Source organism: Oryctolagus cuniculus, chromosome 1 (genome assembly GCF_964237555.1).
Source record: "Oryctolagus cuniculus chromosome 1, mOryCun1.1, whole genome shotgun sequence".
Classification (NCBI taxonomy): domain Eukaryota; kingdom Metazoa; phylum Chordata; class Mammalia; order Lagomorpha; family Leporidae; genus Oryctolagus; species Oryctolagus cuniculus.
Genome location: NC_091432.1, coordinates 227,372,623 through 227,385,401, shown reverse-complemented (window position 1 = coordinate 227,385,401; position 12,779 = coordinate 227,372,623). Strand labels below are relative to the sequence as shown.

At 64.1% G+C, this 12,779-nt stretch overlaps 1 protein-coding gene across 11 annotated transcripts in view; it reads left to right on the top strand.

Moving 5' to 3' along the window:
• The window catches only part of DENND1A (DENN domain containing 1A), a 558,482-nt gene extending 547,739 nt beyond the window's left edge, over positions 1 to 10,743 (top strand). For 8 of the 11 annotated variants that reach the window (XM_070056538.1, XM_070056525.1, XM_051855354.2 and 5 more), the window contains 3 exons: positions 5,714 to 5,842; positions 7,830 to 8,088; positions 8,814 to 10,743. In XM_070056538.1, coding sequence (XP_069912639.1) covers positions 5,714 to 5,842; positions 7,830 to 8,088; positions 8,814 to 9,989 — 1,564 coding nt within the window. In that variant the 3' untranslated portion in view covers positions 9,990 to 10,743. The remainder of the gene's footprint in view (positions 1 to 5,713; positions 5,843 to 7,829; positions 8,089 to 8,813) is intronic. The other 3 variants (XM_070056536.1, XM_070056529.1, XM_070056524.1) reach the window with 1 other exon arrangement.
• Positions 10,744 to 12,779: the final 2,036 nt, after the last annotated feature.

Here is a 12,779-nt window from a genome sequence, read left to right as displayed (position 1 = left end):
TGCTGTCTCTCAGCCATGCCAGCCTGGCCGCTGGGGTGGGGGCTGTTCCCAGGAGCGGCCAGCGCAGGGGGAGTGCGGCCCTCATGGAAAACCACGCCTGTGGGGTGCTTGAGGAAGGAGGAGGGGTCCCATCCTGCAGATGCCAGTGCCTTCAGGCCCCTCCGAGGGGCCTCGCCCCTCCCACACGCCAGGTTGCCATTTCGCAGGTGGCTGTCACGTGCCCAGTGCTCCCACACGTCGTGTCATCTTGGCGGTTAACCTCCCACCCGGCCAAGGTCTGGGCAGCCGCGCAGGAGCCACAGCTCTGCCAGCGGAGTGCCGTGTGCAAGATTGGTGCGGGGAGCAGGCAGGCAGGAAGGAGTGCGCATGCGGGTGGGGAAGTGTTTCAGCTTTAGATGTGTGAGTGTGGCTTTGGGCCTCACCCAACCCGAGAGGGAGCGACATCGGGGCAACCCAGCCGGTAAGACTTCCTGCTCCCGGCTGTGTCTGCCATGCCACGGCCTCGTGGCACCACCCCAGCCTCCCACGTCACCTTCAGCGCGTGTACTACCTCGAGCCCGCCACCACCTGCTCCCTGCCAGCCCTGCGGCCTCTTCTCTTGAACTCCGACACCCTGGGCCTGCTCTTCTCAGCTTTCACACTGTCACCCCGCCACTGTACTTGGGATGGAAACCCTGTGCCCGTGCCGCCTCCCCAGGCCCCCATGCTGGCCAGAAAGGCTGCAATGGCAGGAGCACCATCTTGCTCCCCAGGAGCCAGGGCCAAGCCTGCATGGGGGGACCATCACCCAGAATCTGTTTGCTGGCAGGCGGATGTGGCTTGCCGATGGTACCTGGGTCAGCGCTGGGCACTGTGCAAAATCCCTGACATCTTTGTTTGCCTCTCTGAGACCCTCAGGAGGGCTGTGGCATTCCCCATCCTCACAGCCAAGTGGAGGCTGGAGAGGGAGGGGAGGGTCGTGGTGATTCTGCGAAGCAGGACCTGGCCCCGACCTCGGGCCCGTCCTTGCTCATCAGCTGCCCCCACGGCCGAGCCCCATCATGGAGGGAACATGGAGGTGGCCAGGCCTGTGGCAGTGACCGTGCCACGTGCTGGGGTGAAAGGGTCCTCCACACAGCAGTCGCCCGCTCCCCTTCATTACTCCGGAGGCCAAGCCCCGGCTGGGTTTTTCCACACACCCCCCATCTTTATCTCAAGTACATTTAAATGTCAATTAAATTTGAAATATCTACATTTGTCAGCATTTCATTTTGGGCCAGCGTGACGTGCTGCTGATTTGTCCACGCGATGTGACACATGAAAAAAAAAAAAAAAACCAACTCTGGAGATGCAGATCTTCCTCATTAAAAACTGAGCCGGCGCGGTCCCGGCGCGAAGGAGAGCACAGAGCTCGTCCCGCTCCCTGACGCCCGTGTCTCTGACATGGTATTTAAAAAGGAACAGCCTCGCCTGTCACCACTGTCACACGCGTGCACTACCCGGCGACACGTTAAACCAAACATTAGACAGGGCTCGCAAGTCATCCGCACAGGAGCCCTGCGCCCAGACGAGGTGGGCAGAGGCGGCGGCAGCCGTGGGGGGATGGCGGGGTCTGAGCGGTGACGGACAGCGGCCCCTTCTGTCGCCCCCAGACTCCGGCGGTCCTCGCTGGGTAGCCACGCTCGCCACGACCCGCCTTTTCACAGGCAGCCCTTTGTGTGCAGTGAAATCCAGGCAAGTGCTGGGTGGCAGACTGCAGGGTAGTAGCTGAATTGGGTTAATGAGGGAAGAGATACAGTTTTTTTTTTTTTTTTTCTCTTCTTCTCAAATTCTGCCTTAAGCTAATAAAAAATTTAAACCTGGACGTTTTCGACGGTTCATCCTTTATCTCTGACAAATATCTGACTGTTTTGTGGGAGAGCACGAGCCGCTGAATTTAAATAAGTTTATTTGGAAATCGCACCTTTCTGTTAAAAAGTAGAAGGGGGGAACACCCCATCTCTCCCTTCATTGTTTCAGTTCCAGGGAGCCAAAGGGGCAGGGTCCCGTGGCCCTGCAGTCAGGCAGCTGTGTGACTCCTAGCGAGGGACTCGCCCTCTCTGAGCCTGGGCTTTGCTTTGCTTTTCTTTCTTTTTTGTCCGCAAAGTGGGGATGTGGAAAGGCATTCGTGGGAGACTGTACGGGCAGCACTCAGCCCAACGCTTGTGCAGCCAGTGTCATCGCCGTTGCCCGTGTGGCCGGGCCTGATGCAGCTCCGAGCTGACCGAACCCCAGCCAGTGTCCACCCCGGCACCCTGTCGCTTCTAAGAGCCAGGTGGCGCGTCATCCTGGGCCTCTCGTGGAGGCCAGGGGAGCCAGGAACAGGGCTCGTGAGCCGGAGTTCCTACCCCGTCCCTACCCCACCCCTCGGCATCCCCGCCGTCAGAGTGTGGGAGGCACTGGTTTTGACAGTGGACGCGCAGGCTGTCGGCTCTCGTGGGAATCCAGGAGCTCCTGGCAGGTTTGGAGGCATCTTCTCTTGTGCCTTGTGGTCATCTGTGCTTTCGTGTCCAAGCCAGGGAGGGCCGTGTGCAGGGCCAGTGGTCAGGAAGGCACTGGCGAGGGACTGAGGGCCACTGGAGAACCTCATTCTGCCTGACCCACGCAGGGGCCCGCGTCTCCTGCCCTGGAGGGGGCCGCCTGGGTTGGAATCGCTTCCTGGCCAGGTCCCTCGGCCACGTGTACCCCTCACCCAGTGCTCAGCCAGCCCGCGCTGGGTCTGCACAGAGCCAACAGGCAGAAGGTGCCCCGTAGTCGGGTACACGGCTGGACAGACAGCTGGACTCAGCAGGGCTCGCCCTCTGCATGAGCCGCGCGGCCATGCCTTCCTGCCGGGCTGCAGAGAGGTCTGGGAGGCCCCAGCACCGTGTTGCCCAGCCTTCCCCGGGATACCTGATGCCCTTGCCCCGGCGTGGTCCCACCCCCTCCCCCATGGCAGGGCGGGGCAGCACGGAGCTGCCCACTGTGCTAGTGCTGCACCCCAGGGACCCTCGAGCGGCTTAGCTGAGGTACGGAATGTGTGAGAGGTTCAGTGGTGTGGGAGGCACCAGGACATACAGCCAGGAAAGCAGACTCCGCCTGGGCCCCCCAGAAATGCCCTTTAGACCATGGCCCCAAGACTGAAGGGCAGGGAATGTACCGATGAGCCAGGAGGGGCGAGGGGACAGGCACATGGGGGCGTTATAGGACCCTGGGTGCTCAGAGACGGCGACACTGCTGAAACGCAGGCCAGGGGGCTGGAGGGCACGGGGGTGGGCAGCAGCGTGCAGGGAGCGTGGAGGGAGGGCAGGGATGTGCTGCCTCTGCCCAGCCTGGAGCTCGGGGCTGGCACCACCCAAGGCAGCCCTGCCCCTGCCCAGGCAGCACATCCCTGCCCTCCCTCCACGCTCCCTGCACGCTGCTGCCCACTCTGACACCGACCAGCCACCCTGCCAGCGTCGTGATGCCGCATCCGCCACCTCACTCCGTGGGGTCACTCGCCAGGCACCCGACGGCAGCACAGTGGAGACTGGACGGCTGCTCGGCCGGCTTCGTGCAGAGAGATGGCAGAGGCAGGCCAGGGCACGGTTCTGCCAGTCACGTGACCCGCCGTGAGGCCAGAGGAAAGTGCCGCTCCTGGGCCAGCGCCCGCCCCCTCTAGTCCAGGAGGGGCTGAGGCTTGTGGCGTCCCTGCAGCCAGGGAGGCGGCCTGGAGGGGAGCCCACGCCTGGTGTGTGATCCCGGCCTAGTGACCCCCACAAGCCTCCACCTCCAAGAACAGACTTCACCTGGCCAGCCTGCAGCGACACAGGAAGCCCTCATTCACCCTCCAGCTGCGGCTCTCCTGTAATTTTTTTTTTTACATCTATTTTGTTTATTTGAAAGGCAGAGTTGCAGAGAGCGACAAGGACAGAGAGAGAGCTTCCATCCACTGGGTCATTCCTCAAGTGGCCACAACAGCCGGGGACTGGACCAGGCCGAAGACAGGAGCCTGCAACTCCATCCGGGTCCAAGCACTTGGGCCATCATTGAACACTTCCCCAGGATGGGAAATGGAGCAGCTGGGACTCGAACTGGCACTTGTGGGGACGCCGGTGACGCAGGCAGCTGCTTAGCCTGCCGTGCCACAGCGCCGGCACCAGTTCTCGTGGGACTCAGAGTCCACATTACCCTTTCCTCAGACAACTCTGAAGGGAAGGAGATGGCTTCGGCTGGCCGGAGAGAGCAGAGGTGGCCCCACTCCGACACCTGCGGCTCCACCCGCCCTCCCACTTCACCCTCACCTCGCCGGGGGTCCTCGGGCAGAGGCCAGGGACGCAGGCTCCCCAGGATCTGAACCGAGGCCTGTCTGGCCCAGCCCCCTTTCCCTGGGCCCGGCCAGTGGATAATTCATGGGAGCGCGATGTGGAGCGTCCCGGGGCTGGGTGTTGTGTTTGTGTTTATAGAGGAAGCACTCACAGGTGGCTGACAAGGGAGATGTATTTTTTATAACAATGAATATTTAATTTCCACATCACAGATGAGAAAGACTCTCTGAAGAGGTTCCAAGGGGGACCCGAGAGCTGGCCCGCCTTGGGGAGGGGCCTCCTCGCAGGCGCCCCCCCACCGGCTCACTCGGGCATGCTTTTTGTTTTTGTAGCAACTTGCCTTCTTCCTGATCACTCAAGTCCATGAGCTCCCGGCAGAGCACAAGGAAGCAGAAGGAGAAATCACCCACGTCCTCCCGGCCCCCAGCCGTGGCCCCAGCGCTCGGGCGCCTGCCACCTGCGCCGGAGGGGGCGTCCCTGCCGCCTGGGCTCGGACCTTGCCGTCTCTTTTCTAGCACTTTCCCACAAGTGAACAAGAGAGCCTGTGGCACTCTGCCTCTCCGTGTCCGCGGGGGCTGCTCCCCCAGGACCCCTCCCAGCCGCCCAGGGTACAGACACTCAGGAGGGCGTGGGATTTGCTATCACCACGCCCAGCCCGCGTGGACTCTCCGCCGTTTCGGTGACTTGCAGCACCTGATACAGAGTGGACGCTGTGTGCACAGTCGCTCGGCCCCGTCGGGTGGGAAACAGTAGGGGGAAGGCATCTGCTCATGCTTCTCGATTTCTTTCATTAAAGATGTATTTATTTATTTGAAAGGCAGAGTTGGGGTGGGGAGAGAGAGAGAGAGCTCTTCCATCCAGTGGTTCACTCCCCAAATGGCCGCAGTGGCCAGGAGCCCAGAACTCCATCAGGGTCTCCCATATGGATAGCAGCGTCCCAGCATTGGGGCCATCCGCTGCTTTCCCAGGCGCCTTAGCAGGGAGCTGCATCAGAGGCAGCGCAGGGCGGACTCGAGGCGGCACTCATGGGCTGTCAGCCTCGCAGGCGGTGGCTCAGCCCGCTGCGCCACAGCGCCCAGCCCTTGTTCACGTTTCTTACGTACGTGACATTTTTGCCAAATATTTTCCATACAGAACCTGTGGGCCCAGGGCGACCTATACAACTGCCCCTTTGCCTCCTGACTCCTGACTGTGCGCCGGCTTCTGATGGCTGACAACCTGGGTGGCCTCACGTGCTAACTGCGCGAACAGGGCAGTGAGGAACACGCGTGGGGATCATCCAGGCGGCAGCACGCTCCCGGGGCTCTGGCCACACACTGCCTGCATCCCGCCTCTCCCGGTCCCCAGCCTCCCCGCCCCGCCGCGCCCCTAACTGCCTGTTCTCTCTTCTCTTCTCTTCCTCTGCCCAGCCTGGTAAAGCCCTTGCGACACTATGCCGTCTTCCTGTCCGAGGACTCCTCTGACGATGAGTGCCAGCGGGAAGAGGGCCCGAGCTCTGGCTTCACCGGAAGCTTGTTCTTCTCTGCTCCCTTTGAATGGTCTCTCCCTGCTTCTCTCGCGTCCCGGGCTCGGCGTGGTGACTGGGCTGCATGGGGGGGGGGGGCATGCTGCTGCCGGCCCTGTGTTTGGGGGGGAGCTGTGTGGAGCTGCTGCCCTCCAGGTGCCTCGTGCCAGTTTGCAGGGTGGACGCCACCCCCGTGGGCCTCCACCAGCCCGCGAGGGGCCGGGGCGACGGATGAGTGAGGTGATAGGCAGTCCCGTTGGAGGGAAAAGCGCACTTGATGGTGAATGGAACTGATGGCTACCACCTGCTGGGTCCTGAGTCGTAAAAGCCGGGAGATGGGGAGTCAGCGTCTCAGTGACAGGGGACATGCACGCGGTGCTGCCAAGCCCCAGTCTGCCGGGCTTCAGCAAGATGGCTTCTACTGTTGCCACTGGCAGTGTGAGCTCCTACTAACTGCAGATAACAACTGGAAAGCAAGCAAGAGGCATCAGCCCCCAGGTCTTGCCCTCCACCCACGAGTTCTTCAGAGCTGGGATGGAGCAGAGCCAGCTGCTGTCCGTCAGCGAGGTGGTTTTTACTGGGAGAGGAATCCGCCCCCTGCCCAGTGCCCACAGTGCCTGTGCCTGCAGGTGCTCCCCGGACTCGCCCACCAAGGAGTCCATCAGGTCACGGCCAAGGCCCCCTCGCGTTCTGTGTGAATGGATGGACGCCCCCGTCCTTAGCGCGTGGTCCCAAATGTCAGGACAGGCCCGGGTGTGCTGATGGGGGAGCTGGCCCTCCTAACGGCGCGGGCTCAGTTCCCTTCTGCCGCTCATTGTGTCGAGGCTTGGCTGGACGTCTGAATTCCTCGCTCAGATGGCTCGGTCAGAGCGAGCGAGGCACTTCTGGGGTCGTCCCAAACCTGGCTTCCATTTCCACCCCCAGTGCCATGCTGTGTGACACAGGGAGGGCCACTGGCCTTCTCCGACCTCCCATGTCCTCGGCTGCTTGCCTGCTTCAGGGATGCGGCACAGGCTGAGGTCCCTGCCAGTGCTGGGCGGAGCCCTCCCCTCCCCTGGGTCTCTCAGCCGGCCGTCGGGGTGAGCCTGCTCTTGAACAGCAGGTGGCGCCCTTTCCCCCACTTCACCAGCGCCCCAAGCACTGTTCCCACCAGACCCACCAGTACCAGTCAGCCCCAGTCTCAGGGTTGGAGGATGCGCTCTCCTGGATCTCCACTAGGGGTCAGGATTGACCCAGGAACCGTCTCTCCGCGTGTTTCTCCAACCCGCCCGGGGCCCTGGGGCCCAGGACAGTGGGAAAGGGAAGCTAGAGGAATGCTCTGTTCCCCGCACTTGGATGGCCTGCGAGGTTTTGCTTTGCAAGTGGACAGAAGGCTGTTTGCACAGAGCCCACGTGCTTGTAACATTCCCCAGCTATTGCCGGCGCCATGTGCGCTGTGTGCCAGGCACTGCGGTGACTCAGGTCAGCACCACCACCGCTGAGCAGCTGAGGCTCAGAGGTGAAGTGACGTGCCCCAGGCCCCGCAGGCAGGGCTGGCACTGCGTGAGCACGAGCTCCCCCTGCAGATCTGGGGCACCCTGGGCAGCTGCCCCCCCCACACACACACCGGGGGGTTTGCCCAGCTCAGGCCTCAGCAGCCATGTACAGGACCCGTTTCTGCAGCTACTTGTTGGTCACCAAATGAGGGAGCAAGGGGGGACAGGAACCCGTCGGTCTGCCTGTGAATCCCCCTCCCCATCCCGCCCCCCTCGCCTGTTGTATGAGAGGCCTGTGGTTTGGGGGCTCCCTAGTGCCAGCAAGAGCCAACGCCACGTGCCCGAGGTCAGCCCCAGGTTGGTCAGAGCACCCAGCTCACGTCTCTGCTGCTGCCCAGGATCCAGCACACGTGGGGACACCCGGCCGTCCTGTCCTGGACGCTCCTGGCCATGTTCCCTGAGGCCTGGACACTTGGGGGCTGAGGGCTGCCTGCTCCTGCCCTGGGGGCCTGGGCCGCGAATCCAGCCAGCTCTGTCTCTTCCCAGGCCGCAGCCGTACCGGACACTCAAGGAGTCGGACAGCGCGGAGGGCGAGGAGGCGGAGAGTCCGGAGCAGCGAGTGCGGGAGCCCCTGGGCCCTGGCCCAGCTCCCCCTGACCGCGCCGCCAGCATCGACCTCCTGGAAGACGTCTTCAGCAGCCTGGACATGCAGGCCCCACTGCAGCCACTGGGCCAGGCCAAGAGCTTGGAGGATCTTCGGGCCCCCAAAGACTTGAGGGAGCAGCCAGGGACCTTCGACTATCAGGTACAGCGCGGGCCCAGGAGACGGGACTGGGGGAGCTTGCTTAATGTGAGGCAGGGCCCCCGTACGACCGTGCAGGAGGCTGAGGCTGAAGCAGTGACTCTCCCAAGGGCCACAGCCGAGGCTCAGGGTCAGGCTGACTGCAAACCGCACCCTGACGGTGAGCGCTGTGGAAGCTGCTAGAACCTGCTGGACAGTGCTCCAGCCCACTGTCCCCTGGGCCCCCAGGCCAGCCTTGGCCCTGGCACCTGTGCCCACCGTGCCTCCCTGGAAGAGCCGTGCAGTGAGCCCTGCCACTGTGCCTGCTGAGCCACTGCACCCCCTCTCCGTGCCTCAGTTTCCTGCTGACTTGGTGGTCCCTGGGTCACACTGTGCAATTCACAAAGCTCCCACCCGACCCCAGCACTCAGAGCAGGGCCCCCCAGCCTGGGTGTGACACAGCCCTGCTTTCTCCCCGCCAGGGTGCATGGGACCAGGCCCTGAGCCCCCCTCACCACGCCCTGAGAAGTAGGAAAGTTGGGCCCGTGGACGGCCAGGAGACGGTGGCATCCGTCTGTGCCAGGAGTGGGGAAAGCCTGGGTGGGAGCCCGGCCGGCTCTGGTTATCTGCCTGGTGCCCTGGGGTGGCTCCCCAAGGCTGCAAGTCCCCAGAGAAGAGGGTGGGAACAGGTGCACACTGTCCCCCATCTGTCCCTGGTCAGCCTGCAGCCACTGCTTCCCTCCCAACAGAGGCTCGACCTGGGCAGGAGCGAGAGGAGCCTCGGGATGGCGATGGCCCTGAAGCTCGCCCACCCCTACAGCAAGCTGTGGAGCCTGGGCCAGGACGACATGGCCATCCCCAGCAAGCCCCTGGCCGCCTCCCCCGAGAAGCCCTCAGCTCTGCTGGAGAGCTCCCTGGCCTTGCCCCGCAGGCCCCAGGGCCGGGACAGCGCCCTGAACCCCAGCGAGAAGGAGGAGGTGCCCACCCCGACTCCAGGCAACATCACCATTCCCCGACCCCAGGGCAGGAAGACCCCAGAGCTGGGCATCGTGCCTCCACCACCCATCGCCCGTCCAGCCAAGCTCCAGGCCGCCAGCGGCCTTGCTCTCGGGGACTTCTCGGAGCGGCCGCCGCCGATCGATGGAGAAAGGCGAGCCCTGTTCCCGGGGCTCCTCCCCAACGCCGCCCCCCAAGGCCCCCCTGAACTGCTGCAGCCGCTCAGTCCGGCCCCAGGAGCTGTGCCCACAGGCAGCGACGCCCTGCTGGCCCTCCTGGACCCACTTAACACAGCCTGGCCAGGCACCCTCCCGCCACGTCCTGCCGCCCCCAACACAGCCACCCCCTTCACCCCGCAGTTTGGCTTCCCCACCGCGGGGACCCCCTCCCCGTTCCCACAGCCGCCCCTCAACCCCTTTGTCCCACCTGTGCCAGCTACCCCACCCACCCTGCCACTGCGTTCCCTGGCGCCTGGGCCTTTCGGGGTCCCACCTGCCTCCCTGGGGCCGGCTTTTGCCCCCAGCCTCCTGCTGTCCAGCTCCGGCCTCTGTGGCCCCCACCGGTCCCAGCCCCACCTGTCCGCCCTCTCCATGCCCAACCTCTTTGGCCAGGGGCCCATGGGTGCCCACACCAGCCCCTTGCAGCCGCTTGGCCTCCCGGCCGCTGCCCCATCGATGATCCGAACGCTGCCCCTGGCCCGCTCCAGCGCCAGGGCTGCTGAGGCCAAGCAGGGGCTGGCGCCAAGGTCTGGAGACCCCCCGCTCCTGCCTCCCAGACCCCCTCCGGGCCCGGAGCCGGCCCTGCAGCCCTCCGCCCCTCACCAGGCCAGGGACCCCTTTGAAGATCTGTTACAGAAAACCAAGCAGGACGTGAGCCCGGCCCCAGGCTCGGTGGAGCAGCTCAGGAAACAGTGGGAGACGTTCGAGTGAGCCCAGGCGGCCCCCTGCCTCCCTGCCGCTGTCTCTGCCCCTCCTCAGTGCCCACGCCCAAGGTCTGGTCCTGGGTGGGGCCGCCCGGCCCATCCCGCCACCACCCCTCAGCACCCGATGGGGTTTTGCACTGGAGAGGTCGGCTGCACCAGTGGTCCCTGGGGGGCAGGGCCGGTGCCCTCTGGAGAGGCCGCCCTCAGCGTGAGCACACGGGCTGGGGGTGCCGGGCGGCCCCCTCCCAGGCTGGAGGGTCTGCTGGCAAGTGGGCAATACACAGTCTCACCCCTCTTGGGAGTCTTCACCCTGACCCCCCAAACTCCATGTGGCTTGGTAGGGTCTGGGGTGCCGAGGACCCTTAAGGCCCAAGGGACTGCACCGCAGACAGCCCCGCGTGGGGCCGGTGGCACCAGCAACTGGGACTTGCAGCAGCTGACCAGACGCCCCCAGAGCCGAGCCGGGAGGTGGGGCCTCGGGCAGGGCCAAGCAGCACAGACCCAGGTCCAAGTGGTGAGCTGCAGGCGGACATGGGAGGCACGGCTGCCCGGCTCCAGGCCCCCGTGCAGTGGACGGCCGAGGCCCCGCCCCGCCCACGCCGAGCGTCTCGCCAGCACAGAAATTCCTGAGGCCAACGTCACCAAAGTTAAATTGAAATGTTGTTATTGTTTCTTTCATCTTTCTTTTCCTCTTCGCTTTATTGATTTGATGAATCTTGAAACGGACTCCTTTCAATAAACCAGGTTACAATACGGCCCAACCACGTAAGAAAACAACATCTGAGACGTGCAGGAAATTGGGAGCATTTTGACCTGATTTCTCATTTCCTATTCGTCAGTGGTCAGACCCATCTCCCCAGGGGCGTCTGACGGGGACCGGGGGTCCCTTAGGTCCCCTTGACCCCAGGGAGCTGCTGTGTGTCCGGTTGCTGGTGCAGCGGGCCAGCCAGGCCCCACCGACCCTGGTCACCCGTGACCCTACAGGACAGGCCACCCCTCCTGGTCTCCAGCGTGTTCTCCAGCTGCCGGGGCCCTGTGCACCCACCCTGATACTCAGGTATTTCGGCTGCACCCCTCCCCATTGGGGGCACACCCCCCCAGACCCCATTAGGGACAGGGCAGTGCCCCCTGTGGGGCAGAGACTGGAGGGGCCCCAGAGCAGCAGAGTGCACCCCACAGTCCCCTGGCTGTCTGGGGAGCAGGTGCCCCACATTCACAAGATCACGGCTGCCTCTTCACTCGCTGCATTGACCCCTGCGTGTTCAGTGAGACCTGTGTCCTTGGGGAAGGGAGGCCCCGGGTAGGCCTCAGCTGGCCTCACCAAGGAGGCCAAGGGCAAGGCACTTAGGGAAGGGCCAGCCCCCGGCCGGCCCCCAAGTCCACACCCACTCAGGGCTCTAAGCCAGCTCACCCCCTAGGACAGGAGGGATGGGTTGCTGATACCTGCTGGGACCACACTGTTGCGATCCCCCAGGGCCCCAGCAAAGAACAAGGTCAAGTGGACACCTGGAGAGTCGCCCCCACAGAGCTCCCACTGGCCAGCACAGAGCCTTGGCCTCCCTGTCTTTGAGATCTGTCCATCCACAGAGGCCACCACACCCCCAATCTGGCCCCCCTTCCACCCCCCACCCCCACCCCACCCCCGCTAGAAAGCAACCAGCTCTTAGCGACAGGAGGGTGCTTCCAAGCGGTCAGGGAAAACAGCACCAAAAGACCAGCTGCTTTTTGGTGCAAAAATGAAGTCTGAAATCCACGCACAGGTTTCTCCTAATACCGGTCCCTCATGAGCTTTCTGGAGACCCCACGTATGCCAAATCCCTGACCCCCACAATCCCAAGGAAGCAGCGTGTTGGTCCCAGGTGCGGCCCCTGCCCCAGGGATGCAGAGCCTCTCAGGGTGGCCTTCAGCCCCCCCCCAACCCTGTGCATTCTGGGAGCCAGGGAGGACTGGCCTTCCTTTCAAAGAGTAAAGGACTCTCCTGGCCTCAGCACATGGAGCCCGCGGTCACGGGAGGCACTGGCCTGGGACACAGGCCGGGGACAGGAGGAATCCTTGAAGGCCAGGTCGGCAGGCAGGGGTCCTCTGGGGCCCAAGGTCTCCGTGCCGGCCCTGGCCGTGCTCTGCAGGCCCAGTCCACACAGGGCACCTGGGCTCAGCAAGGCGTCCTCTGCTCCTCTCCCCAAGTCCCCCCACGGCCGTGCACTGGGCGCCTGGACAGTGCCCGGGTGAGTCGGGGGCTGGCGGTGGGAAGGCTGTCACCTCCTCGCCTGCGCTAGCCTCCTTGTCAGGCCCCAGGAAGGCCCCTTATCCACCCTCTCCAGGGAAGACGCCACAAAGGACAAGGACACTGTGAGGTAGGCAGGGGCCCACAGCGGGCGGGAAAGCTCCGGGCAGCCCTCTGTGGGGCAGGGCGGGCTGTGGCCCCCGCGTGTGTGTGGCCCCCGCGTGTGTGTGGCCCAGGGCCCGGGCAGTAAAGGAACTGCGTTCACCAGCCAGGAACCCGCACAGCTCCAGGAATGGTCTGCCCCAATTTCCCAGCTGCCTCTGGGGCAGGGGCGGCCCCAGCCAGGGGAGAAGACCCAGGGGTGGGAGCCCTGGTGCCTGGGGGAGCCCTGGCCTGGCCTCCCGGAAGCTGTAAAGGTTGTCACACATGCACCTGCTGCACTGTCACATTCACATACAGCACGAGAAGGAGCCTGGCACACACGTGCACACATGCACATGCGTGCCCTCCCACGCGCATCCTGCACCTGCCCCGGCAGACCCGGCGGTCAGAGGAAGACCTCCACAACCCCGC